Source organism: Nomascus leucogenys, chromosome 2 (assembly GCF_006542625.1).
Source record: "Nomascus leucogenys isolate Asia chromosome 2, Asia_NLE_v1, whole genome shotgun sequence".
Taxonomy (NCBI): Eukaryota; Metazoa; Chordata; class Mammalia; order Primates; family Hylobatidae; genus Nomascus; species Nomascus leucogenys.
In genome coordinates this window covers 142,610,247-142,636,612 of record NC_044382.1, presented here as the reverse complement: position 1 = coordinate 142,636,612, position 26,366 = coordinate 142,610,247, and the positions used below count along the sequence as shown (strand labels likewise).

At 36.1% G+C, this 26,366-nt stretch overlaps 1 protein-coding gene across 4 annotated transcripts in view; it reads right to left on the bottom strand.

The window, feature by feature from the left end:
• Window positions 1-26,366, bottom strand: part of CNTNAP4 (contactin associated protein like 4) — a 334,483-nt gene that overhangs the window by 5,977 nt on the left and 302,140 nt on the right. For all 4 annotated transcript variants that reach the window (XM_030819122.1, XM_030819116.1, XM_003259972.4 and 1 more), the window contains 6 exons: window positions 20,915-21,154; window positions 18,354-18,578; window positions 16,801-16,934; window positions 15,903-15,990; window positions 3,238-3,456; window positions 2,835-2,906 (listed from right to left, as the gene is read on the bottom strand). In XM_030819122.1, the coding sequence (XP_030674982.1) occupies window positions 2,835-2,906; window positions 3,238-3,456; window positions 15,903-15,990; window positions 16,801-16,934; window positions 18,354-18,578; window positions 20,915-21,154 (978 nt within the window). The remainder of the gene's footprint in view (window positions 1-2,834; window positions 2,907-3,237; window positions 3,457-15,902; window positions 15,991-16,800; window positions 16,935-18,353; window positions 18,579-20,914; window positions 21,155-26,366) is intronic.

Below are 26,366 nucleotides of genomic sequence, written 5' to 3'. Positions count from 1 at the left end.
TTAATGAATAACTTTAATCAGAATATTTGTTGTTACATATTTTGCTTCTCATTTTAGAAAAAATAAACAATTGAATTGCTATGAATATTTCTACAGGCTAGTTATAGGCCTCTGGCTTGAAGAGAAAGATTCTGAATAATTTCAATGTGAAAAATTCTGAAATATGATATAGACAGCAGACAACTGCAATAATAAAATGAATGTTACATTGGCCTAGACAGAATATCCAGACAGTCAAAATCAGGGATGACCTCTGGAAGCGGTTTGTTCCATGTATGTAATTTAGCACTCAATTTGGGGAAAGTGCTACGTCAGGATTTGTTGTGCTCAAGAAAAACTTCGATCACACCTGTTATATCAAAAATATAAAAATAAAAAATAAATTAGTTATTATGAATAAAATGTGGCCAGCTTCTATGATACTGCACCTAAAGCACTGTGTGAATCTGTTTTTATGAAGATGTGTATATATAGCTTTCTCTCTGGCTACATCTGTCTATCTGTATCTGGGTAGCCTGGCCAGAAACCCTCTACCACATCTGGGTCACCACTTTTAAATGTATCATTAAATAAATTATCCCATCTTATACCATTCATTTTGCAAGTAAAAAAAAATCATCTAAGATGTAGAACACAGGGGGATTAGCCAATATGGAAAATCCTTGGATGGATTAATTATTATTACATAGTGGGTGCAATTTATGAGTAACTAGACAACGAACAAAGGATTCTATCACAATTCTACCAGATTACCAAATTGTGTAACACACTGGAGGACGATACATTATGATTTAGCAGATAAATTGTGTGTGGCCCAGACAAGGCCTTCAGAGGGTACATGGCCATTACCAGATGCTCTGCTTCTGAAGTTCAGTCTCTGCAATGACCAAAACCAGACATCACTTGTTTCAGGGACCCTGAAAAGCCCCTGAACTACAAACCTTCCATATTGTTTCTGTCCTGTGAATTTGAGCTAAGTGAGAATTTCACAGATGAACTGTAACTTGTTTCTATTCTAGAATAACTTCAGGATGACTTATCAACGCACCTCTTGTTTAACTCCGTAAATCTTGCCAATGATGTTTGAGAAAAACGACAATAGTCTAAAGATTAAATATTTTGTTCTAGCATTGACTTGATGACTATACACCACTCTATATTTCTATCTATCTGTCTATCTGTATTTACCTGAATCTATCCTGGTTGAATGTCTGGAAAAAGCAATATTATAAGACTGAGACAACTTGCTTGACCAGGAATTCTAGCTTAAACTCTTGGACACGTTGTAAATACTATAGCTTTAAGTGAGTCTTTACTGTATAATGTATTTCTTTTAGACTTACAATTATTAACTCCTCTTCAAATAGAATTTTTTTTTCGTTTTTTGTTTTGCATGTTTGGTGATTAAATGGGAATCCTATTTTTTATAACTTTAATTTGCGCATCATTAATTTGAAAAACAGAAAAGCAAATGACATAGCATGGGGGAGTTAAAATCCACACAAAGATTTGACTGGTATTATTTGCTGTCCAAATAAAATCCTAACTACTTGAAAGCAATATATGTCTAGATGAATATAAAAAATACATGCAAATGAATCAGGTATAAAGCCACATAAATTGCCCAAATTGAAATGTTAAGTGGTTCACCTTTCTTTACACTCTGAATATGACATAGATATAGAAAGTAAATAATTATCCTGTTGCATTGCCAGGGAGATACAATTTTAAAGTTTTTGTTCCAGTAATACGATTATTCATATATGATATGAATAAATAAGAAGTTGAGCACCTAGAAAAGAAATGGGAAAGAGAACTAAAAGCTAAACAAACAAAACCAACTTTAAGAACCCATCTTGAGAAGGTAGCCTGAAAGCCATACGAGAAGTTTTCTAAATTCCATGTACAAGCTGGGTTTGTGACTGAATAGAGGAAGAACTCTAAGTCACCTGCAAATGAAATATTCATATTTCATATACAAATAATCATATTACTGGCACAAAAACTTTAAAATTGTGTCTCCCTGGCAGTGCAACAGAATAATTGTTTACTTTCTACATCCATATCATATTCAGAGTGTAAAGAAAGGTGAACCACTTAACATTTCAATAATCTGATTAATAACATTCTTAAGAGCATTAATCAAGAGGAAAAAAAGCTTGTTTTTTGAGTTGCTTTTGGAAAAAAAATTATCAGAGAATATGCTGTCACATTTCCAGGGAGATATACTTTAAAAGTTTCTGTGTTAATGCTGCAATTTAAAGTTACTACTAATCACTTTTAGTTCATTAATCCAATATTTGATAAAAATACAACTGAAAGTGTAATATTTAGTTGATAGGAGCATCTTTAAATAGTTTACTATGCAAATACTCACCTTTATTAAGCCTTGAGGAAATACAAAATATATGCTTCTAGTGTTAATCTCAGGTTTTTTCTACTTTTTGAATGAACCTTTCCAGAAGCAGTGATATGTCCAAGAAGTGAAGAAAAATGAAATTTACTCAAATATATTCACAATTCTCTAGTGGTTACATGTGGCTATATTCAAGCTTGATAATATTCATTATTACCCATGTTAGCAATTAATCTTTGAGTGCCATGCTTCAGTGAAATTGTCAATTATTTACACTGAAAATCTCTAAGGAAGCAGATAATTCAGAAAGATTCTAAAGACAATCCAGTACAAATAGTAAATCACTCCAATGACCTAAGGATTCGGTGCCTGGCACTTGGAGTATGTGCAGATTCTTCACAGTTTCTACAATGCTAAATATTCAACATCATTATTAATAAGAACAACCAAAGAAGAGCTCATTCATGCTTCTTATTACCTCCAATTACTGCAGAGTCACTTTTGATTGCATTAGCAAGGGGCTCTCTGTCATCTATTGTTCCAGAATGATCTGCAGTTAAAGCACAACAAAGGGGGAAGGTGATATAGGCAAGCAGAAGAAGAAATTTTGAAAACACAAATATTTTAAACCAGAGAGAATCATGGAGGCGAATGTGGGATCTCTGTTATTTTCAATTTAAGCAATGTCAACGGCATTGACCCCCATAAATAAGAAGTTGAGCACCTAGAAAAGAAACGGGAAGGAGAACTAAAAGCTAAACAAACAAAACCAACTTGAAGAAGCCATCTTGAGAAGGTAGCCTGAAAGCCACATGAGAAGTTTTCTAAATTCCATGGACAAGCTGCATCTGTGACTGAGTAGAGGAGGAACTCTAAGTCACCTGCAAACGAGTGTGTCCTTTCCCTTGATGTGGCATCAGTGCCAGGCTGGGCCACACAGCTGGACTCGGTCACGTGTCCTGTAACAGTGACAGGGTCTGGGTGGCTGGGGTGCAGAGCTGCCTTCAGAGGGGCCACATGGCTGAGCTGCACTGCAGAGAGGCAGCCTGTGAAGCCCTGCGCACCTGCCAGTGCAGTGTCCTGGTCCACATCACTGGGTTCTAGAAATTCAAAGAAACACCGAAATATTAGTAGTGAAAAGTGAAAATAGGCAATGATGCAGAAACTGAGGATTCTGAGTTAATGCAATAGCAATAAATATAAACTTACTAAATTCCTTTTTAATTTTATCTTTACTAAAAAGATAAAAATCCATTATTCTTTTCACTACTATTGGTAAGATTTCCAATGTTAATGAAGTCAAGTTTTTAAGCTTGGATTATTAAAAATGATATGGTAAGCTCTCTGGAAACAAAGCATAAGAATGGGTCAGGTTAAGAAGTGATGAGGGTGTCATGATATTTTTTATTTAAATATACATTATTGCAATGCATTTACAATAGGGCTTGTGGTCAATATCAAGAGGTACATCCTGGATTTGAAAACAAGTTCGGTACAGGTTTCAAGACTTATGCCATGAAAGTAACAGAAACTAGAGAGAAAATTGAGCCTCTGGACTTCTGTTATCAGACGCCCAACCGACAATTTGTTCTGGCTGAAAGCTTTCTGATACTTTATGGCCCCACCCAAACATACCAGGAGGATGATACTATCATGCAGTGGAGGCCATACCTCGAAGTTATTAGGGTCTCTCCCTAATTACTCACATACAGCAATGAAACCCTTTATACCTCTATGCCTTTTCTTCCTGTTTCAACGACAACCTGTCACTGGGACAGAAATATCTGTGCCCTCTAAAGACAGATAATCTCTTCCTCTTATTAATAAGAATTTAGTTAGCATGAGACTCTTGTGGAACAGAGACTGGTTTTAATGCTGGGATATTAATTATAATTTTACCTTAGGAATACATTATACATACTCCTTGCTTAGCAAGCATCAAATCTAAACAAGGGAAATTTATCATAGACTTTGAAGGCTCAAATGTCATCAAAATACAATGCATCCATCCACCCAGTGTGATAAAAAAAAAATAGCACAACTTTTGATATGGTTTGGCTCTGTGACCCCATCCAAATCTCATCTTCAATTGTAATCCCCATAATCCCCATGTGTCAAGGGAGGGATCCTGTGGGAGGTGATTGGATCGTGGGGGCAGTTTCCCCCATGCTGTCATTGTGATAGTAAGTGAGTTCTCATGAGATCTGATACTTTTATAAGTGTTTGGAAGTTCATCCTTCGTTCTTCTCTCTTCTGCTGCCATGTGAAGAAGGCTTTTGCTTCCCCTTCCCCTTTGCTTTCTGCCATGATTATAAGTTTCCTGAGGCCTCCCAGCCATGCGGAACTGCGTTGATTAAACCTCTTTCCTTTATAAATTACCCAGTCTCAGGAAGCTCTTTATAGCAGTGTGAGAACGGACTAATACAACTTTTCTCCCCTGCACTGTATATAGGTAGGGAAGGACAAAATGTGCCCTTTAGTCTTTCTTTGGAAAATATAATAATATGGGAGTGTATATTCAGGGCAACTTGAATCTATGTTCCCAGGAAGTTAAGCTAAAAGTAAAAACAATGCAATAGATACTAAGTATATATGAGCGTATATTATGTGCTAGCCAGTGTTCTAAAAGATTTGGATGCTACTGATAAAACTTTACAGTACACACGAGTATTTTATCCAAGTCACGCAAATGGAAGAGTTAAGTTCAGAATTTTAACTATTCACCTGAGGTTACACAGTTGTTGGCATTACTGGACCTCTGGCCTACTGTATTCCAAATTATGAGCTTCTTTTCTTTATAAACCACTCTCTGGTTCAGATACTCTTTCCTTTAGTCTGCTTTCAGCCTCTGTAGTGGCTTTTATTTATTTATTTTTTAAATCATCTTTGCTTGAGAGCTAGACTTTAACTAATCCTGGGCATCTGAGCTCTAATTTTTTTTTTTTTTAACAGAGTCTCGCTCTGTCACCCAGGCTGGAGTGCTGTGGCACGATCTCAGCTCCCTGCAGCTTTTGCCTCCCAGGTTCAAGTGATTTTCCTGCCTCAACCTCCCGAGTAGCTGGGATTGACGCCTGGCTAGATTTTTTGTATTTTTAGTAGAGATGGAGTTTTGCCATGTTGGCCAGGCTAGTCTCGAACTCCTGGCCTCAAGTGATCCACCCACTTCGGCCTCCCAAAGTTGCTGAGATTATAGGCATGAACCACTGCACCTGGCCAGTTATATCTAGGTTTTTAAAGAATTTTGAGGGGCTCCATTTTCATTCATGTTTTCTACATAATAATAAAAATCCTGATTCAATGTTTAGTATTTTGAATATCATCCTCTATAAAAAGAAAATGGAAAATTAGAGAGATTATATCACTCTCCTGTTGTGAGGGATCTGGTATTGAGCCATGTTCTGACCCACCTTGCTCTTCTTCATTACCCAAAGATAGCACTGGGGGAGCATCACTCTGCTGCTTACATACAACACCGTGAGCTCCTCAAACATAAAGCTGATTGCCAACATCCAGCATAACGTCATTACGTAGGAGGCAGTTCATCAATGTGTATGGAACCAAAGAAGTCATTTAGTCCACCTTAGCAATCATTCATTTGAATATATGTAGATTTAAACATATATATATGAAAAAGACCGCATTCTTGATTTGGAGTGTTTTTTTTTCTTTTTAATGAGAAATTAAAAAGAAAATAAAAATTAAAGAGAAAAACTCTCACAGGAGCATAACTGGGAGAGTGCTTTCACATTTCTTCTACAAGGTTAAAATGTTGAATAAAATTTCCATAGGCCTTTAAAAAATCTTCCCTTTTCAGCCTCACCCCGCCAGACGAGATTTAATTCTCTGGTAATAATCTGATATGAGATATATTTTTAAAGGCTCACACTTACAAATTGAAAACATTTTACCTATTTCAAAATTATTGTACAAAAACCATTAACCACTAAAACTCAAAATGGACACATGGTCAGTTAATATTTATCCTTTTATGAGCTAAAGAAACAGAAAACAAATGCCCTGATGTTTGAGTATTTTACATGTTAGCGGGGAAAGGGAGAGAGACAATAAACATAGAAACAAAAACTAAATGAGAATTCTAAAGACTGATAATGCTATGAAGAAAACAAAGTAGACAACGTGATGGCTGTAACTGGAATAGAAAATTACCCTGATGGATTAGGTTATATTTATGTGTTTATTTTAAGGGTGACATTTTTTGCAGCCCTATTCCCTTAGTACACTATGGATATTATTCCAGCATCTTCTGGCTGTATTACTTCTTTTTCAAAATTTGTAAGATACCCTGTGATTTTTGAATTTTCATCAGATTGTCCCTAAGTGCGTATCTTATCTCGGTATTCTGCATAGAACATGATAAGCCCTTTCAATCTGCAGATGCAAAGTTTTTATTTAGCTTGGAATTTTTCATATATTCTGCACACTACTACTGTTTCACTGTCATCCTTTTTATTCTCTTAAAATGCCAATTTTTCACATTAGGTCTCCTCTATATATTCTCTAAATTCATTTTATTTCCATCCTGATTTCTATTATTTAGGACTTACATCTCTGTGGGTCAAATACTTCATTCACTTGATCTTCCAGATGCAAATTCAAGTAGCAAAAAAGATCATTCTTTCCTTTTATATTTTTTGTTTGGGAAAAAAATCATATTTTTTAGATCTTCAAGGTATATTTCTTGCTTTATGAGAATCTCCTTAAAATACTCTTACTAAGCCTCATTCATGTTGTTGTCTGTCTCCTTGAATAGCTTTATTTTGATAGAGAATCATTCTGGTTTAGTTTTTTTCTCCTTTTATTGATGTTGAATGGTTTTAAGTCTGGAGTTGGTTTGTTAGTTTACTTTTTAATCGGCTTGCTGGAGCCCAGCCACTGATCACCTTAGGTGGCTCACACCCAGGGCACACAGACAGTGTGGTGGTCTGGGTGGACCAGGAGCCGAGCTGCAGGCCACAGCCCTAAGAGGAAACCTCTCCTCACCCAACCTTGGGACAGAGAGCACATGGCCCAAATTTCAGGTCATCTCAGCATCTTGAGAAGCAGAGAAAATGGGCACATTAATATTTTCTAATGCTTGTCTTTCCCCATGGGGCCCAGGGGCCTCTGTAAGGCAAGCAATCCCCAAGATCCAAACAATTCAAATCCCCCCCCCGAGATTCTTCTAGGCTGGCCCCCGGACTTCCTTCCAACCCAGAAGGCAGGAAGCCCCACAAGAGCCTCCTCACTGGTTCCCTCCAGGATCCCCCTGCCTGTCCGCCTGGACCAACAACTCATTTCAGAAGCGTCAATGGGGTAGAATTCGAATCGGAAGTGGAGGGAAACTACAAGCAACTCAGCAGCCATCCTCCCAGAATTGAGTCCAAACAAAACTAGTAGCTATATTAAGTTGCTCATAAGCAAAGCTGGCCTTAGAAATATATAGCATCAGATATCTGCTTTGACAATTGTGCTAAGAAGCCAATGGGCAAAAATATAAGTTTTTCTTGTTATCTGACTCCCAAAAAGCCAACACAGTGTAATGAGTTAGAACAGGGTTGGTGGAGGGAGAAACTGATCACAAATGTCTCCTGCTTCACAGAAATCTGGATAAAACAATCATGTTTTAGGTGTTTCTTGTCATAATAATCCTTAAGTGACTCAGATTTCTGGGTGTTTGTGCCTGTTGAAAAGTAACCCTCAAGTGCATTTTTCCAACAAAAGGAGTGACTTCTGCTTGCCTAAAGAAGAAACCTTTTAACAAAAGGCCTGCAAGAAAAATGGGGTACTGAGAAATTAGAATTTGGTGAAGTGCCCTTCTATTACAGAGAAACAACTGTTTTTTTTGAAAGATGTGACAATACATGTAAGAACAATTACAACGAGTGTTTTATGAAATTTCCTGTGGCGTAAGCAAAAAAATAAAAACTCAGGAAACGAAGTACTTTACATGTCCTACCTATGAGAAGGAGTCATTTAAAAAGAAAGATCTCAATGTCTGGAATCCATTAAGAAGGCTTGCCAAGAAAAACAAAAAAATGGTGCAGTGAATCAAGAGACCCAGGGCTAGAACTGAATGGTGCACTTTTACTATTTTATGCAATTCCACCGGGGACTCAACACAAAAAGAGTTAGTGGGAAAGTAAAATGGCAAAGCAGACAAAAAATACTATGTGGATAAAGAGGCAGTTTATCATAAAAGGTATTTGTTTGCCAACCAAACCTACTGTACTGAGTTATAAACTTGAAAGCCTGATTAATGCACAAGTTATGTACAGGCAGCTATCTTACAGTGGCAGGTATTTCCGTTTTGCTTTCAGCATAACCTGTCTCATTTTCAGGGTAATTTTACAAGATGTTTGCAAAAATCACAGTGTACTTAGGTAAGCTAATTAAACTTTCTTTTGTACCCCTTTGGTTTTGAAGCTGGTTTTACTTAAAATATCCTTGAGATGGAAGATTGTCTCTAAAGCTCTTCTGGGGAGATTGAGTAGACATCCTCTTCTCTCAGACCACACATTTTATTTACATCTGGCCTAAATTGCCACTGCAGAAACCTGAGTGTGCTTCCTGAGCTCTGCGGACTCCAAAGAGATAAATGATCCCTATGGGTCATCGCCTCTAAATATACCAAAGCTACTACTCGGAACGAGTGAAAATAATCTCCAGGCTTATAGAAAACTCCTACAACATAAAAATGAACAGAACTCAGAACTTAATTTTACAATGAGTTTTGGAGATAAAAGCAAATATAGCACACCCTATTAATGATGGATGAATGTCAACCAAGTTAATTTGATGCAACCTGGTTTTTACTGCTACCATCATGAATTGTCAACACATTATTGTTAGTGTTCTTGTGCCATTATGTATTTGACACAAAAAATAACAAATAGTAATTTAAAATTGCATTCAACTTTTGAGTAGTGATTTTTTCAGTCATTTTTACTGTGTGTTAAATTACATCATTATTCAAAATGTGGGCATATTTTCCCACGAGAGGTTTTATACAACTTTAATAAGATTATGTAAATATCCTAATTGAGATCTTTCTTTTTCCCCATGTGGTGGAATTGTGATCCAGTAATAGCTTAATTAATTGGCAAAACAACTTTATATCTGTATATTTCCTTTAATTAATTACATCTTAGAGAGATTTCTTTTTCTATAATTTTCTAGTAAATATTTATCTTAAGGAAGCTGATTGACAAGTCACTCACTTTGGCATTGGAACTTATGTACATTGTGAACAAAGTACTTAAAGACATGACATCAGACTATCTGCCTTTTCACAGGGAAGACCAGAAAGAAAGGAAATGCTTTTTTTCCCATCCTCTAGTACTCATTTCTACAAATGAGGATGAACTATAGTGAGAATTTTTCACTCCAATCACCATTAGCAAGCATTACAAGCAGATATCAAGCAAAAGGGATAATTTTTATGTAATAATATTAAATTGTACTATGATGGCATGAGAACCATCTCTAACACCCCATTACATTTAACAGACAATGCTGGTAGAACTCAAATTTCTCTGCTCTGATTCTGATTAGTCCTTTGGAATATCACCAGCCTCAGTGGTCCCCAACCTTTTTGGCACCAGGGACCAGTTTCAAGGAAGACAGTTTTTCCACAGATGGGAGTGGGGGGATGGCTTGGGGATGATTCAAGTGCATTACATTTATTGTACACTTTCTATTATGCATTGTAATGTATAATGGAAAAATTATATGATTGGCCATAATGTAGAAGCAGTGGGAGCCCTGAGCTTCCCTTCCTGCAACTAGACGGTCCCATCTGGGGGTGATGGGAGATGGTGACAGGTCATCAGGCATTAGATTCTCAAAATGAGCACACAACCCAGATCCCTCACGTGTGCAGTTCACAATAGGGTTCTCACTCCTATGAGAATCTAATGCTGTGTCTGATCTGACAGGAGGCAGAGCTCGGGTGGTAATACAAGCGATGGGGAGCGGCTGTAAATACAGATGAAGCTTCACTTGCTTGCCTGCCTGCCACTCACCTACTGCTGTGCAGCGCAGTACTGGTCCATGGCCCATGGTTCAGGAACCCCTGACTACACTGATCTTGCAGTGTCTCCTTGTTGTGGCTGCATAGTGCCCTCTCTCCACTTCACACGTCCCATGTTCACACCCCAGCCAATCCCTTCCTTTCTCTTCCTTACATGGATGACTATTCTTTAATAAACTCACACACATATTAGCATCAGTGCCTAATTGGGGCTTTCTTTTTTACTTATTCCTGGTGTGGGCACTTTTTTTTTTTTTTCTGAAATGGAGTCTTGCTGTGTCACCAGGCTGGAGTGCAATGGCATGATCTCAGCTCACTGCCACCTCTGCCTCCTGGGTTCAAGCGACTCCCCTGCCTCAGCCTCCTGAGTAGCTGAGACTACGGGTGCATGCTACCAAGTCCGGCTAATTTTTGTATTTTAGTAGAGATGGGGTTTCACCGTGTTAGCCAGGATGACCTCAATCTCCTGATGTCATGATCCACCCACCTCGGTCTCCCAAAGTCCTAGGATTACAGGCGTGAGCCACCATGCCTGGCTGGTGTGGATATCTTTTAAGGCATGTTAGTAATTAAAGAAATAAACAATCTCTTTCTCCTTTTTATTTTTGAAATTCTTGTTTTATCATTGTATGAATGTTTATAGATTTGAGGCACCTGACAATATATAATTTTGGATTGGTGACTCTTGCTTTTATCATTTGGTATCTTTTTAAGTGTAAGTAGAGCTCTATGTGTTATTATGCTTGGCTGCCAAATAAAAAGCTTTGCAGGTGACATCATTGTCAGAGGAATACACTTGCCCACCCCACGGGGACCACCTGCTTGTGACTATACGTGCTTCTGACAAAATCTCAACTTCCAAGTTATCATTTGTTCTACCATTAAAATCAGGTAATGTGTTTCTTTCAACATCATGAATACTTTCTGGATTTGGAACATGACACCTCTGATCTGTTTTCATGTATCATGATTACGAGAATAAGCTTCTAGGTATGGCCAGCTCAGTGCAATATGGCTAACCCTCTGGAATCGACTAAAGCCTTCACAAGAAGAAAGTCATGCTATGCACTGAAGACAGTCTATGACATTTTAATTATTAAAAAATTAAAAATCAATGGACCTGATACATTTTTTAAAAGATTGTAAGATAGATTTTGTTTTTACTTTTTTTGCTCTAACTTGCACTTTCCTTTTAAAACATGCTTTTAAAATAACCAGTCCATTATTTTGAAAGTTATTTCATGATATATTTATAAAATCACAGTTCCCTTAATTTACCTAGGTCACCTTTTGCCTCACCTCTGAGCACTGAAGAAAGTTTTACATAAAGAATTCCTGATACATTGGAGATTTCTCTTAAAGCTCTTCAGAGGAGATTGAGTAGACTTCCTTTTCCTTGCTGCCTACACACTTTATTTACATCTGGCCTAAATCTCCACTGCAGTAATTTGAGAGTGCATTTTGGCTCTGCAGCCCCAAAAAAGAGAAATGATTATTATGGACCATCATATCTAATACAGAAAAGCTATATGCTGGGAAAGAGTGAAAACAATCTCTCAGTTTTTACATAAATAAATCATAAAACTAATCTAACATATAAAAGTGTCCAGGAATAGAACTCAAGAGCTTAATTTTACAGTAAAATTTAATATAAAAAAGAAATGCAATGTAGTCTGTTCATTATGGGAGGATCTGAACTCAGCTGTTTAACTAAAACCTTGATCTTCCCACCATAGCTCTAAACTATCAATATCTTATTATTGCCAAAGTTACTAAGTACCTCTATATTTTAATTGTAACAGGTAGCTAGAAATGGTTAGCATGTCATCATAGTACACATTGATATTCTTTCTTAAAATTCACCCACCTTTCTCAATATCTGCTAGTAATGTTTTTTAACAGGGTCAGCAATTCAAAATTACCCCTAGAATCCTTTCTACATTTAAGAAACGGTACTGGAAAAAGTCAAGAGAGGGAAAATATTTCCTTTATATCTCTTTTTCCACTTGAAAAAAGCATGGGATAGTTATATACTTAAGTCTTCTGTTGTAATTGTAGGCAAATTACAACTCCAAAAAAATGGCAATGTTTATGTGCTGCTCCCTTAGAAGAAATACCCGGACATTATAAAAACAGGAGAATTTTAATATATTTTAATTTGGATGGTAATTTGGGACTACTTTATCTAAAGCAATACTGGGGCACATTATACTCAGGTTGATACAAAGGCACATTTTGTTATCATGATTATCAAAATCTCCAGTGCCACAAGCTCTGTAAGGGCAGATGTAATGTCTACCTTGTTGAGTGGCATTCTCCATTGACATGGTAGGTGATCACAAGGTATGTATTTAATATATGAATCAAGGAGTCACCTGGGCTTACAAAAATGCAAAACATATTTGATAAGTGTGGAAATGTGAGAATGTGCCTTAAAGACCACCAACTACAGGGAGATTAATTGACCAAGGGTCCCAACTGCTGGGCTCTGAAATCCATCCTCATGCTTGTACCAAGGCCATGTTTCCCATGGACTGCCCCCAACCAACGGCGGGTCACAGCAGGCATTCCAAGTCAGGCTCATCCCTGGCAAACAAGCGACTCCTCTGGAGGCTGACTTTAACTCAGTGGCTCCCTGAACATTTTGCTAAATCTTTCTTAGACCGAACATTGGTCTGAGACACTTCTGTGCTTCTGTCTAATTTTCCCTCTCTCTCTCTGTCCCTGTAGACAGAGTGTTATGGACATCTAACGGTCCTGTCTGCCTTAGCCAGCTCCTTCCCACTTTCTCTTACATGACTGTTCCCTTAATAAAACCCTCACATGCTTAATCCTGTCTTCACAGCTGTTGTTTGGAGGACCTGGACTAACACAATAAGTGACTTTAAGACAGAACAATTCTCTTTGAAATATTAATAACTCTTGTTGATCTATTTCACTATAAATATACTGCATTAAAATATAAGGATATACTATGTAACATTTTGCTATAAATTCATATACCACGCAAAATTTGACCATAAGTCATCAGTTTCCTTTGAATTACAAATGATTAGTCCCTAATCAAGATCCATACCTTAGTCATATGCCAAATAAATTATCGCTTATACTTTTAGAGGAGTGAGTTGACTGAGACCATAAAGTTCATTGCTCAGTTTGGACTTTTACTTTTCAGCATATATGATAGGCATATTTGGATAATATGCAACTCTTGAGTAAAAACCTTAACATCTTTAATTCTATAGGAATCTCCCTTATTCATTTACAAAAAGGGAAATGAGTATTTATATAGTGAATGTTATTCTACTGTTTGGTTAATACAATCCTCCTTATAGGATGAAAATCAGCTTCCCAATTGTTTTGTAATATATTGAATATATTTCTACTCACAGTGGTATAATATCTTGCACAGAAAACCTACTTAATATTTCTTCTTGACATCTATGAATGCAGTATCAGCTTATGCTTCCACTCATTAATGGCATCTACTGTACTAATGTAGAGTTTGGGGGACGAGGACTCTTCCAAATCACAGTTGCACATATTTTTAATTCCGTAAATAACAATAGTTATGTGCGAAGGTAGGCTTAAGTGAGGACAGAATAAGGAGCTGAGTCTTCTGTGAGCCTGATGTTCAGCAAAGAGGTTTTTAGACAGATTGCCTCATTGCAGAGGTTGGGGATCCACCCTATGATCCCTACACCTTTGCCTCATCCTGGGTCTCTATGGGGCTCTCATCCCTTTCCCAGCCACCTGCACGCTTACCTCCCCCAAAGCTGAGAGCCATCTGTAGGGAAGTAGATGGGTACCACAGTTAAAACAGGAGAGGCTTTGTTTTTGTTGCTGCTTGTTTGTTTAAACTTTTACAATACTCTTTGGCTTCCTATGCTATGCCATAGCTATACATGGAATAAGACCCTCTAATGTTGTTAAAAAATAATGTTCAGAAATACCTTAGTCACATATCCAAAGCTAAATAGGCAGAGCCAGATAGTTACATACCCAGAGCTCAATCGTCTCCTAGACACCAATGTTCTTACCTCCACAGTGGCCTGAAATAGCTATAAATATTTCCCAATACTAAATACGAAATAACTAAATATATTCTCTTTTGTTTTTAACAAAGGGAGAGCCTAGTCATGTTTTTCTATGCATCTGAAGTTTCATCTAAAGCTAATACTCATGTGCACAGACTTAAGAGTGCACACTGTCTTATCTGTTAATTATACATCGGGGACAAGATTTGAATCAACTTTAAAGCTACAGAATAAAGTGGAATCGTCATTTCATGCTACATATGTTATTGGCTATATACATATTCTTAGAGCAAATGATACCCGTGTCAGTCTTAAGTAGCTGGATTTATATAATAACACTGTGAGACTCCCTTGGAATTTTTCACTTAAGCTTCCAAACATCTAAGAAGTACTTTGCACATATTTTTTGTGTCTACTATAGATAATGGAAGAACATTGCAATTCATGGTATTTCCCCTGTTTGTTTGGAGAATAAGAACACATAATCTTGGTGCTCATCATAGTACCTGAAAGCCTATAAATACTTATTTGCTGAACTATTAACCTTCTCAGGGGCCAATATTTTGATCGTTCACCTATGGGTTTAATCAAACATTCTCAAGATTCTGAGATTAGGTACAGGCAACATAAGGAATGATTAATTGACGTACAAATAACTGCAAAGGTCCAAAAATAAACTTCCATTTACTATCTTGGACAAAATATTTCAGATTAGTGTCAAATACCAGAGTAGGAATAGAAATTAGGCTACAAGAAACCCCCTCTCCTCAAATAAGGTGAAATTCCAATACTCTTAATGATTAATGTATAACTAAAAATGAAAAATCTATTAAAATTTACTTTTCAATTTAATCAATGTTGGCAAGTGTAAAAACATGCAAGCATATTCTCATGTTAAAAGGGCAACAGTGCATTTCTACTCCAGTGCTGTAATTAAAGGTAATTGATGGAAATAAATAAGAATTATAACGCATTTAGATTGCATCTGAGCAAGCATGGCTGCCAAGGGCAACACTGCAACAAGGCGAATAGAATCCAAGTCATAACCTGAAGCATATTAACTAACTAGAAGAAAAAGTAATTGCATTCTTCTTCCATTTTTTAAATCTAATCTTAGTTTTATCATAGAAGAAAGTTTGTATATTTGGCACCTAATTAATACATACTTTGCTATTTTTTATTTTCAATTATTTAATATTTGTGAAATGTGAGAATAATACCATAGTTCATTAGACTTTTTTGAGACAGGACTGAGACCAGAGTGACCTTACCATCAAAGGAAGATGCTTGCTCATCACACAGGATGCCCCTACTATTTCCTGCATATGCCTCTATCTTGATTATCACTCACTTCACAATCAAAATAGGCAAGGGGTTTCCTTTGCCATGATGAAGTGTGTGTGTGTAATATGACTTTTCTGATCCATGTTTATGTATCATGGTTAGCATGGTTAGGGGAAAGGTTGTTTCTTTCACTTACCTAAAATCCTGCCCAATACCAGAGATTTGACTGCACTGAATTCTGTGCCTGATGACAGGTGAACTTGTCTCCTTGTATTATCGTCAATCTACAAAATTATTACACGAGATAAAAACATCCAAATGGATGACGTTTTGTTGAGAAGACAGGAAGCAAAGGAGGAAAAGAGAAAAAGATACATTAAGCAATTGTTAGCATGGCCCCAAACATTTAGAAAAAAACAAAATTTAAAAACTTAGCCACTTAGAAAGGTTTTTCTATATTATTTCTATACTACCCTCAGATGCCAGTGCACGCCACCTTCCATCCCCTTGTATCATTTTATTTTTCTCCACTGGATAAGGAATCCAAAATCGATGAAGCCAACAAAAAGATACAAAAGGTTATTTTTTACCTTAACACTTTTACTTGGTATTTTTATTTGAGGTAGGCAGCTAAGAAATTTTCTTCTAGGTAGGGTACCCAAAAATTATTAGTGCTTTTCTTCAAAAACTGGCTCCATGAATAATTCCACTTTCTTTGCTGTGACTCACATCATTAACGAAAATTCTGATATTACAATCATTATTTTCTGATAGATTTATTACTGCATTTATCTAAAGTAAACTGGTTTCATTCGCGTACCAATGGTCCTACCAGTAGCACACTGTGACATCACTTTCCTTCTGAGCAGAAACAAGTTAGAAAAGATTGGCATTGGAAGCATCTGATATTAATAATATAATGAATAAGACCTTATCGCTTAAAAAAATCCTGACTACATTTGAGGTCTGTTATCTACAGAAGAAGACCACAGAAAGTGTGCCTGCTTATTGTGTTCATTATCACATTTCTGCTTGACATCCTTCATGCTGGAGAGTCATTAAAATGATCGCTTCTGCTGAATTTACCACATTACCTCTATAAAGACCACTCCTTCTTCTCTGTTAATCATTATGTGGTGAAGTTGTCCATCAGCCATGTTTTTAAAATCAAAGTTAACAACATCAGGCTCTTGATATTTATTTAGCTTGTACCTGATCTGCAAACTTCCTAGAGTGGGGGAAAATTGTGATTTTTTTAGTAAAAATTGTACTTTGAGAATGACTTAGTTAAAAATCAGTCATTTTTTGTTGCTATTTATTCATTTCAAGGGAAAAATTGGAAGATACCTTTTTATAATCTCCAAGAGTCAGTTCCCAAGTGAAATTGCAATACTGTATTTTCAAAATCAAGACCAAGTATGTTGCACATAAGCACTCTCTTTCCTGCAAATCTTTAACATCAACGAAGACTAAGCATATGCAAATCTCTGCACTTGCCTCTCACTTAAAAAATAATATTAAGTATTTCTGGAATGCCAACCTATTGCTTAATATTGCAATAATATTCTGTTCCTATAATATTTAAAAAATATATCTCACACTCTGGAAATACAACAATTAATGAAATTATTAAAGGCAAATGTAGTTTTACTAAAGATAAGAAATATGTCCAAATGGTCACGGTCAGAGACTTTGAAATGAAATAATGGTAAGATGAATGATTTTAAGCCAAATTTACCATCAGAATTAGTACTACTCATTTAATTGCCTGCAGAGATGTCAATTAATTTATTTCACAGGATATCTTTCAATTTGACGAAGAAAATGCCCTAATATATAAATAAGCTTCAACCTCAAAATGCACAGTAAGAATAAATATACTTATCGAACAATCTTATTTTTATTTTGGTGTTCAATACCCTTGGGATATATTTGAATTAGTTGAAATGATATAGTCACATGTTTGTATGTTTGCTTTTCTTATCCAGAGAAGTTATTTCCAAAGTTTTTACCTTTAATCTAGATATGAAAAAGAGAAAAATAGCAGTAAATGGTTTCCTGTAGGAAACACATTTCCTAATCTACGTGCCCTTAACACTGCATGGACATACCATTTTTTTCCCATGATGTTTTTTTAACTAAAAGTATAGCTAAAAGGTCATCTTGTGGACATATTCTTATTCAAAATGCTGGTTTATTAACACTCCCTTAATGTTTCTTTGATTTGCAGGAAATACTTACATATTTCCTGTATGTATTTCCTATGTATGTATTTCCTTATGTATTTCCTATATGTAATCATATAAAACAAGACACCTTATTTCAAAATGAACTACAAAACAAATATTGATATTCATATGGAATAGTCAAGGAGCTTCTAACAATAATATAGTGTTTTATATAAATAAAATTATACATTGAATATGTAAAATTATCAAAATTATAAAGAGATAAAGGCAACTTAATCATTTTAAATAATCCTTTTAGATTATACTTATAGGATAGTACTAAAAATATGAATAGAAAAAACAGGCACACTCCATTTTTCTGTTTGTAGCTTGAGAAGCCAGAACACAAGAATGATCCATATTATTACAGAGCTAGTGTTCTAATTTAATTTTCTCTCTCTCATCTAAAAAGAACTCACCATTTTTGGCAATGATAACAGAAAGGTATTCTTTGTAAAAGGAGCTCACAAAAAGCAGCAAGCTTGGTGTTCGTGTTGTTCGGAAACCAAATTTGATCATTTCTCTGCTCAGCTTCATATCACCATGAAATGAAGCAGCGTGGGAGCTGGAGTTTTTACTTAAAAGATAATTTTCTTGAAAATTGTATATTACGGATGAGCCAGATCCAAAATATGCAGAAATCTCTGAAATAATATATATATTTTTTTGTTAAAAATTTTAAGTACAAGGATCTTGTTTTAGTTACAATAATTAATATTTTAGTTTCTGTAAGTAATGAATTGCATAGATAGAAGAACCAACCCCAAACTAGAATCAAATAATAAAGTAAGTTAATAGAGCTTTCATAATGATCTTTGAAATGGCTTTCTGTTAAAATGACATATAATTAATGCACTAGTATAATTTTACAGTTGAAAGTTAAATGCTTTCTTATCTGAGTTCAAACACAAACCAGGCTTGTCTTCTATCTCCTTGATCATCTACTTTTCTATTTAAATTTTAACTCCCATCTGTTATATTGCAGATAGCACAATCTTAAATGAAGTGTATCTTAAAGGAAGTCTAGGGCATGCTATCTACAAAACAGGAAGGAAGGATGTTTGAGAGACTCTCTTCTTTCCCAGGATCGAGAGGCAGACATTCTCCTTTATGTCTAAACACTTTCCCATAGTTATTGTGTACTATAAAAAGAAAGCTAAGTCTAGTATTAACATGATACAGGGAAATAGGATCAACAAACAGAACTAACCAAACTCTTTTAAATCGTTTTACAAAAGTGTAGTATTTTCCTTGTATGAGATTAATATCCCAAATTCTCTCCCTTCTTTCATCCTCTCTCTCTCTCACACACACATACACACCAAATATATATATATATGAGAATGAAGAAGATGGCACAAGAAATAACTAGTTTTAAATCCCTGAATCTGCTTCTCTCCATTACTAAAAAACGGCCGGTTATTGAATACAAGTTGTAGATGATACTTACTGGATCATACAGTAATGTTTAGGCTGCCTTGACATTTTAGACTTTTTTATTGTTTCATTATTTTATTATCTATAACATAAATTTTATATTCAATATAATATGTGCATACAGAGTAACATTTATGGTTGCACTTAGCAAGATGAACTGGAAATTATTTATATCCAGAAAACGAAGACATGTTATTTCAATGAAGTGGTCTTAATTATCACTTTAAACATGAAAAGTGTTCTAGAATGGTACCAGCAGTATATGATTATGATCACAAGTTGATTTGTAAATTATAGATTATTTCTGAGAAAAGCAGATGACTTGAAAACTGCATTTGGCCAACTTTTTAATAACTCATCCCCATGCTTTCTTTGTAAGTCGGGAGTTGTTTTAATTTGGAGCCAAGTTTTGTTAGCCTCCTTCAGGAAAAGGTTCAATAGCCAAGAGACACTTTAAATAAAGTAATTGAATTTAAATTGGATGTCAGTCTTCTATGAGGAACTATGAAAGAGTAATAAATGTTTGTAAATTCATAGAAGTCTGTCCGGAACACTTAATCCTACAATTGTTCTTTTCTTCTTCCATGAGGTATATCAGATAACGAGAGAAGCTGAAAAGTATTCTGCTATTTTATTTCACCAGCAGATATACAACATATCATACGATAAAATGTATGATTAATGTATAAGTGTGTCTATTTTTGTAATGCATCAATATTTAATGGTATATTGTTTATATTTCTGGAAAAAATATGTCTAAAAATCTCACATAAAAAAACAATGCATTTTAAATATCCTTGCATTGTTGAATATCTTCAACAAATATAATAGTAACAGGGCCAGGCATGGGGACTCATGTCTGTAATCCCAGCACTTTGGGAGGCTCAGGTGGGCGGATCACTTGAGGTCAGGAATTTGAGACCAGCCTGGGCAACATGGTGAAACCCCATCTCTACTAAAAATACAAAAATTAGCTGGGCATAGTGGTGGGCTCCTGTAAGCCCAGCTACTCGGGAGGCTGAGGCAGGAGAATCACTTGAACCTGGGAGGTGGAGGTTGCAGTGAGCCGAGATTGCGCTACGGCACTCCAGCCTGGGTGACAGAGAGACAGAGTGAGACTCTGTCTCAAATTTAAAAAAAAGTAATGCTTTAAATGAGTTTAAAACAAAGAACTGCCCCATGGGGCAGGTTGTTGACAGCCACATTATTTAAGAGCATCAACACTAGGTGGAAAAAAGCAGATTGAGCAACTAACACTTCAAAATACATAAAAGTGACTATTAATGGATTTATCATCAACAAACACTAGTTTTTCATAAATGAGACAAATATTTAAGTAATGAAATATGATGGGCTCCATCTTTGAATATATGATGCTGTCTTATCACCAGGATCTTGTACCCATTCTTTATATTCAATAGATACTTTGCCAAAGAAATTCAGAAATTGAATTATTTTTGTTTCAAATAGCTGCAAAGAACTGCCAGACATTTAATTCACATTGAATACATTTTCCTCTTACTGTCTTCCATGCCACACTTACCATTTGAGCAGAATGGCCCTGTGTATGCAGAGAAAGTGCAGTCACAAAAGAACCCAACGGGTCTTTCTCTGCACTTCCCTCCATTGCGGCATAACTTCCCATAGCTGCTGCAATGTCCCCTACAACCTGGCTGCACTTCTGGAGTCACCTGGGCTCTTTCTTCCAAATCCAGGGTCATCCCATTCAACTGTAGAGACCGAATGCAGCCCAGAAAGCCTCTCTGTCTGGTGGCCGTTCCACCTAAAAGGGAAATACTGCAAATGGAAACATGTTCCTAGGTGTTTTATTCAGGATTTAAAGACCGAAGAAAACTGAGGCCTTACAGAGAATGGCAAAAAAATGGATGAGCGAATATAATTTTGGAAACACAATTCATGGTCAAATATAGACTCCAAGAAAGATACAACTTTAATTCAATTTTTTTAAAAGTTGAATATGTTACATTTTTTTTCTAAAAAATATTTATTGATCTTTAAATTGAGGAATAAAATAGAGGTCATACACTACTCTCATTTAAAATAACAGTGACATGTAACGCTCTTTTAATGTAGAAACTACTTTCTTGGAATTTCAGTAAGTATATATTGCTGGGTAAGTGTGGTTTGTCCTTCATATTTAAACCTGATCTTGATTCTGGTACAGTTTTAACTTTGTGAGAATTATGAAGGAGTCCTTGAGATCTTCTGATGGTGCATTGATATGGTCCTTTGGTTGTTATCTATTCATTGAAAAGATGGTAATTGAATGTCAAATTATTTGTTTTTGGCTGACATATTTCCCAGGGATTGTTTTTCTAAAGGTTAGTCCAGTGTTCAGTGTTTTATGCTTGGAAAGATTCTTAACAAAATTGCAAAAGGGGATCAATACAGAAATAAGTGACGTAACAGTAACGTTTATTGAATACATAACCATATGTACTTATCAAGTCACCCTTGAAGAGGTCTACAATGTTGGGTTGGAATCAGACCCTATTATTCTAAGGTAGAGGTTCTCAAACTTTAAGAAATACGGGTAATACACAATCACATGGAGAGCTTCTAATAAATAGACTCGGTAGCTTCCTCCAAGAAATACTGGTTCTGCGGTCCAAAAATAGGGTTGTGAATCTCAAGAGTTAACAAAGCTTGCAGGAGATTCTAATTCAGAGGATCACTAGACCATCATTTTATAAGCACTACCCTGATAGAAGTGTAAGTCCTGGGTAGATTCATACATAAATTTGTGTCCAGGAATACTCTTAGGTTAATGCTCAGAACTTGAAGCGGGAAAAGAGTACCCTAATCTAAATAACCTGGCAATTCTATTGAGAGGCAATTAGACGGTTGTGAGGCCTCTAAAAAGAAGCTCCATCTTTGGATAAATGATGCCGTCTCATCACCAGGACCTCGTATGTACTCTTTACATATAAATTCTCTTTTCCTAAAACATGTTCACTTCGTTTCTTCCAAATCATTTAGGTAGCTCCTTAACCTAACCTTCATTCAACAGGGGCTACTTCAATTGCTACTCTATATCCAGCACAAAGAACATTGGTAGACAAATCATTTCTGTGTTATAACAATGAAATCCATCCGTTCATTTGTTAAACCACATTATACATAGAAATGGGAGAAATGGGCATAGCGCTTCAAGGGTAAAGAGGGGACCCCTTTTGCCCCACAGAGATGCTTGGGTCTCTAAGACTGAGAATGAGGCCCGAATTTAATGAACGTTTCTAATAAACTAATTATCTATTTGCAAATAATGAAAGACTACGAAAAGGAACTTCAAAGAATTCCTGAGAATTCTGGACTTACTGACATTAACACTATTCAGAATTCAGATTCATAGCTGTATCCAAATTGCTGTATTTAAATGTCTATTCAAAATGTTTCCACTTACATACTTTGTTTCTCCTCAGGGAAGGATGCCAAGGTCTTAAGGGTGTTGGCCGTTCTATTTATAAATCTATTTATAAATCTAGAGAGTGTCAACATACTGCCATTGTCATAAGTGAGCATGGTAGGCATGGAGTTAATTTCATCACAGAGTTCTGGAATGCCTGGAAATCTTCTTGTTTAATTCCTCCTATATTTACATTTACTTCTGTCATTTTTTTAAAGATTTTTGAAGGAAGAGAGGCACTCTGCTTTTTAGAGTTTCCAGTTTTTCTGCTCTGTTTTTGAGTTAATGTGTGCAGCACACCAACCTGGCACATGTATACATATGTAACATACCTGCGCGCTGTGCACATGTACCCTAAAACTAAAAGTATAATAATAAAATTTTAAAAAAAGACCTAAGATGCCTGTAGCTCCAGCCAACACTTTGTATCCTTGTGTGAGACCAACCTTGAGCCAGAGGACCCCACTAAGCTGTGCCTCGATTCCTAACCTAAAAGAAACTGTAAAGTAATAAATGTTTGTTGTTTTAAACTGGTAAGTTTTGGGGTGATTTCTTATGCAGAATAGATAACTACCATACCACACTGTCAGGGGAAATTGACCCTGATCAGCAGGAGGAAGCAGGGCTGATGTTAGACAATGGGGCCACAGAAGAATTCACGTGGAGCACAGGAGATCTACCTGGCTACCTCCTGTGTTGTATCATAACTGAATAGACAGGTGCAGCAACTTCAAACTGAAGAGGGCATGATTACCAAGGGTTCAGGACGTTAGAAATGAAGGTTTGGGTCACAATTCCAGGTCAGCAACCAAGACCCTTCAAGATGCTAGATGAGGGTGGGGGAGATTGGAATAGATAACTAAAAGATACGCTTGTGAATTTTCACTCAGAAAGAGAAGTCCATAGATACCATGGGAGATCTGCTTCCCTAACGTGTGGGAAGAAAAATATCTATGCGGGTCATGGAATGAATTGCAGTGATCAGGAAATTGATGTACTATTCTGTGTCTTACAGGAAATGAATGAGACTTTCTGCTACTCTGCATCCTTGCTAGCAGTTGGTATTGTCGAATTTTTAGATTTTAGTCCATTCTAATAAGAATGTAGTGGTATCTTCCTGTTTTTTTGATTTGCAATTTCCCAATAAAAATGACACTGACTATCTTTTTTTTTTAAAAAAAAAGATTTTTAATATGGGTGCCCAATTGAGTTGTTTATTCCTTTTTGTTGTTCTGTTGTAAAAATTAATAGACACATAATAATTGTTCATATTTATGGGGTACATAATGTTGTGATATACATAATATGTAGTGATCAGATCAGAGTAGTTAGCAACTCCATCATCTCAAACATTTATCATTTTTTAGTGTTGGGAACATTCAGTATCTTCATAGTTATTTGAAACTACATATTATTGTAAACTATAGTCATTCTACAGTGGCATACAACTCTAGAACTTTTTCCTACTATCTAGCTCTAATAGTATATCCTTTAACAAATCTCTGTGCCCCTTCCCTGTACCCTCCTCATCTTCTAGTATCCTCTGTTCTGCTTTTTACTTCTGAGATCACCCTTTCCTTAGCTTCCTTATATGAGTGATATCATGCTGTGTTTAACTTTCTGTTCCTGGTTTATTTCACTTAACATAATGCCCTTCAGTTCCATCCACGTTGCTGTGAGTGATAGGATTTTATTCTTTTTTATGCCTGAATTGTATTCCATTACATATATACACCACTTTTTTATCGATCCATTTGCTATTGGACACCTGGGTTGATTCCACATCTTGGCTATTGTCAACAGTGTTGCAATAAACTTAGGGGTGTAGCTGTCTTTTCAATACACTGATTTTCTTTTCTTCGGATAAATGCCCATTAGTGAGATTGCTGGATCACATGGTAGTTCTATTTGTAGTTTTTTTGAGGACCTGCCATTCTTGAAGTGTCTCTTCTGCCCTTATGCTCAGGATTTTTCTTTTTCTTCCATATCAGAGCTGCTACTTCTTTATCTTCACACCTCCCTATTCTTCCACTCTGTTGACTCAACTCAGTGAGCTCCCAGGGCCCAAAGTCTTTGGCCAGGATTCTTTTGGTGTCCTTGTTGGATATTTCTTCCCTGGGTAAGGTCCAGCTCACATCTTGGTTTTCACTTTGACACAGGAACTTTCTGCAGGGGCCCACATTCTGGGAGCTCTGAATTAAAGGTGTGTTCTTGGTGTATTTAATTTACTTTGTATTATCCCACATTAAATCATGGTATACAGTCTACAGTATACAGTAACATTCAATCACATTGTTATACACTTGCTGCTCTGAAACATACACAGTCTCCCTAACTCAGGGGCTTATCTCATTCTGCCAGTAACAACGTAACTAAATAACTTGGGGTCCAACAACTGACTAAAGTCTGTTTCCAGCTGTTCTGATTTTTTCTGTGTTTGTTTAATTTGTTTTGGATGATGGGAAACTAGGAGCATAGAGAATTTCAAAGATTGGTCCACGGGTCCATTGAGGAAATACTAGAATAAACACGTTTACTTAGAGGCAGAAGCAGGATTCAAACCCACAGATAGCCTTCCATTCCAAGGAAGTTTCTTTGTACTTCACACCACTATCTGGTAAAAGAAGACTTATCCATTTTCCTGTATGCATCAGATCATCTTTGGATTGAACAGCACTTCAGCTCTCCAAGCTTTATTTAGCAGCTTTTTCTGGGCACTGAAGGTATGAAACTATATGAAATCAATCTTGCTGACAAAAAGTTACAGTAATAAATTTGGATGAGGAAACACAAGATACCACAAGATCATAAAAATAAATACACAGTAAAGAAGAAAGTCAGAGTGTGGGGTGAGTAACAGAAGAAAATAAATGTATATACATGTGAAATACATGCTTAGATAATATTTGTAAGAGTGAGAAGAAAATCAGTACACAACTTTAAAAACATGACATCTTAATTCTGTATTTTTGTTATTTACCTAACCAAATAGTTTTAAGCTACACTTTAAATGACCAGAAAACATAATGTCTAATTAGACACAAACCGTTGTGTCATACATGTATTTAGAATTTTCCCTTTTCTATGAGGTTTCAAGTTAATAACTTTATTTTCAGATGTAACTATTCCGAAAAACGTGGCTAATGTAAATAGGATTGGGCTTGAAAACTTAATTAAAGAGTCCAGTGCCTTTTCAGGGTTAGAGTGTGTCCAATTAAAATGAGTTGCAGTTTGGTTAATTGATTCTGGATGTTTCCACTGAGCTATTACGTTTGGAACTGTCTTCCAATTAATTTTCTATCAATTTACCTGCCATTCTATATCAGATATAATGAATTTCGGGACTTCACAAACACTCAGTATCTTGTGAAACAAATGCCCAACCTTTCCGTGTTTATTGAGTTTAACTGAACCTGTCCACTTATGTAATGGTATTGAGGTCTTGCATCTAAATAATTTGTCTGGATGCTGAGTAGAGACCCAGCACCAAACCCTTTCCTCATGTTTATTATTCTCAGGAAATTACTATACATGACAGATGTTATTGTCATGGAGTAGAATCTCATTC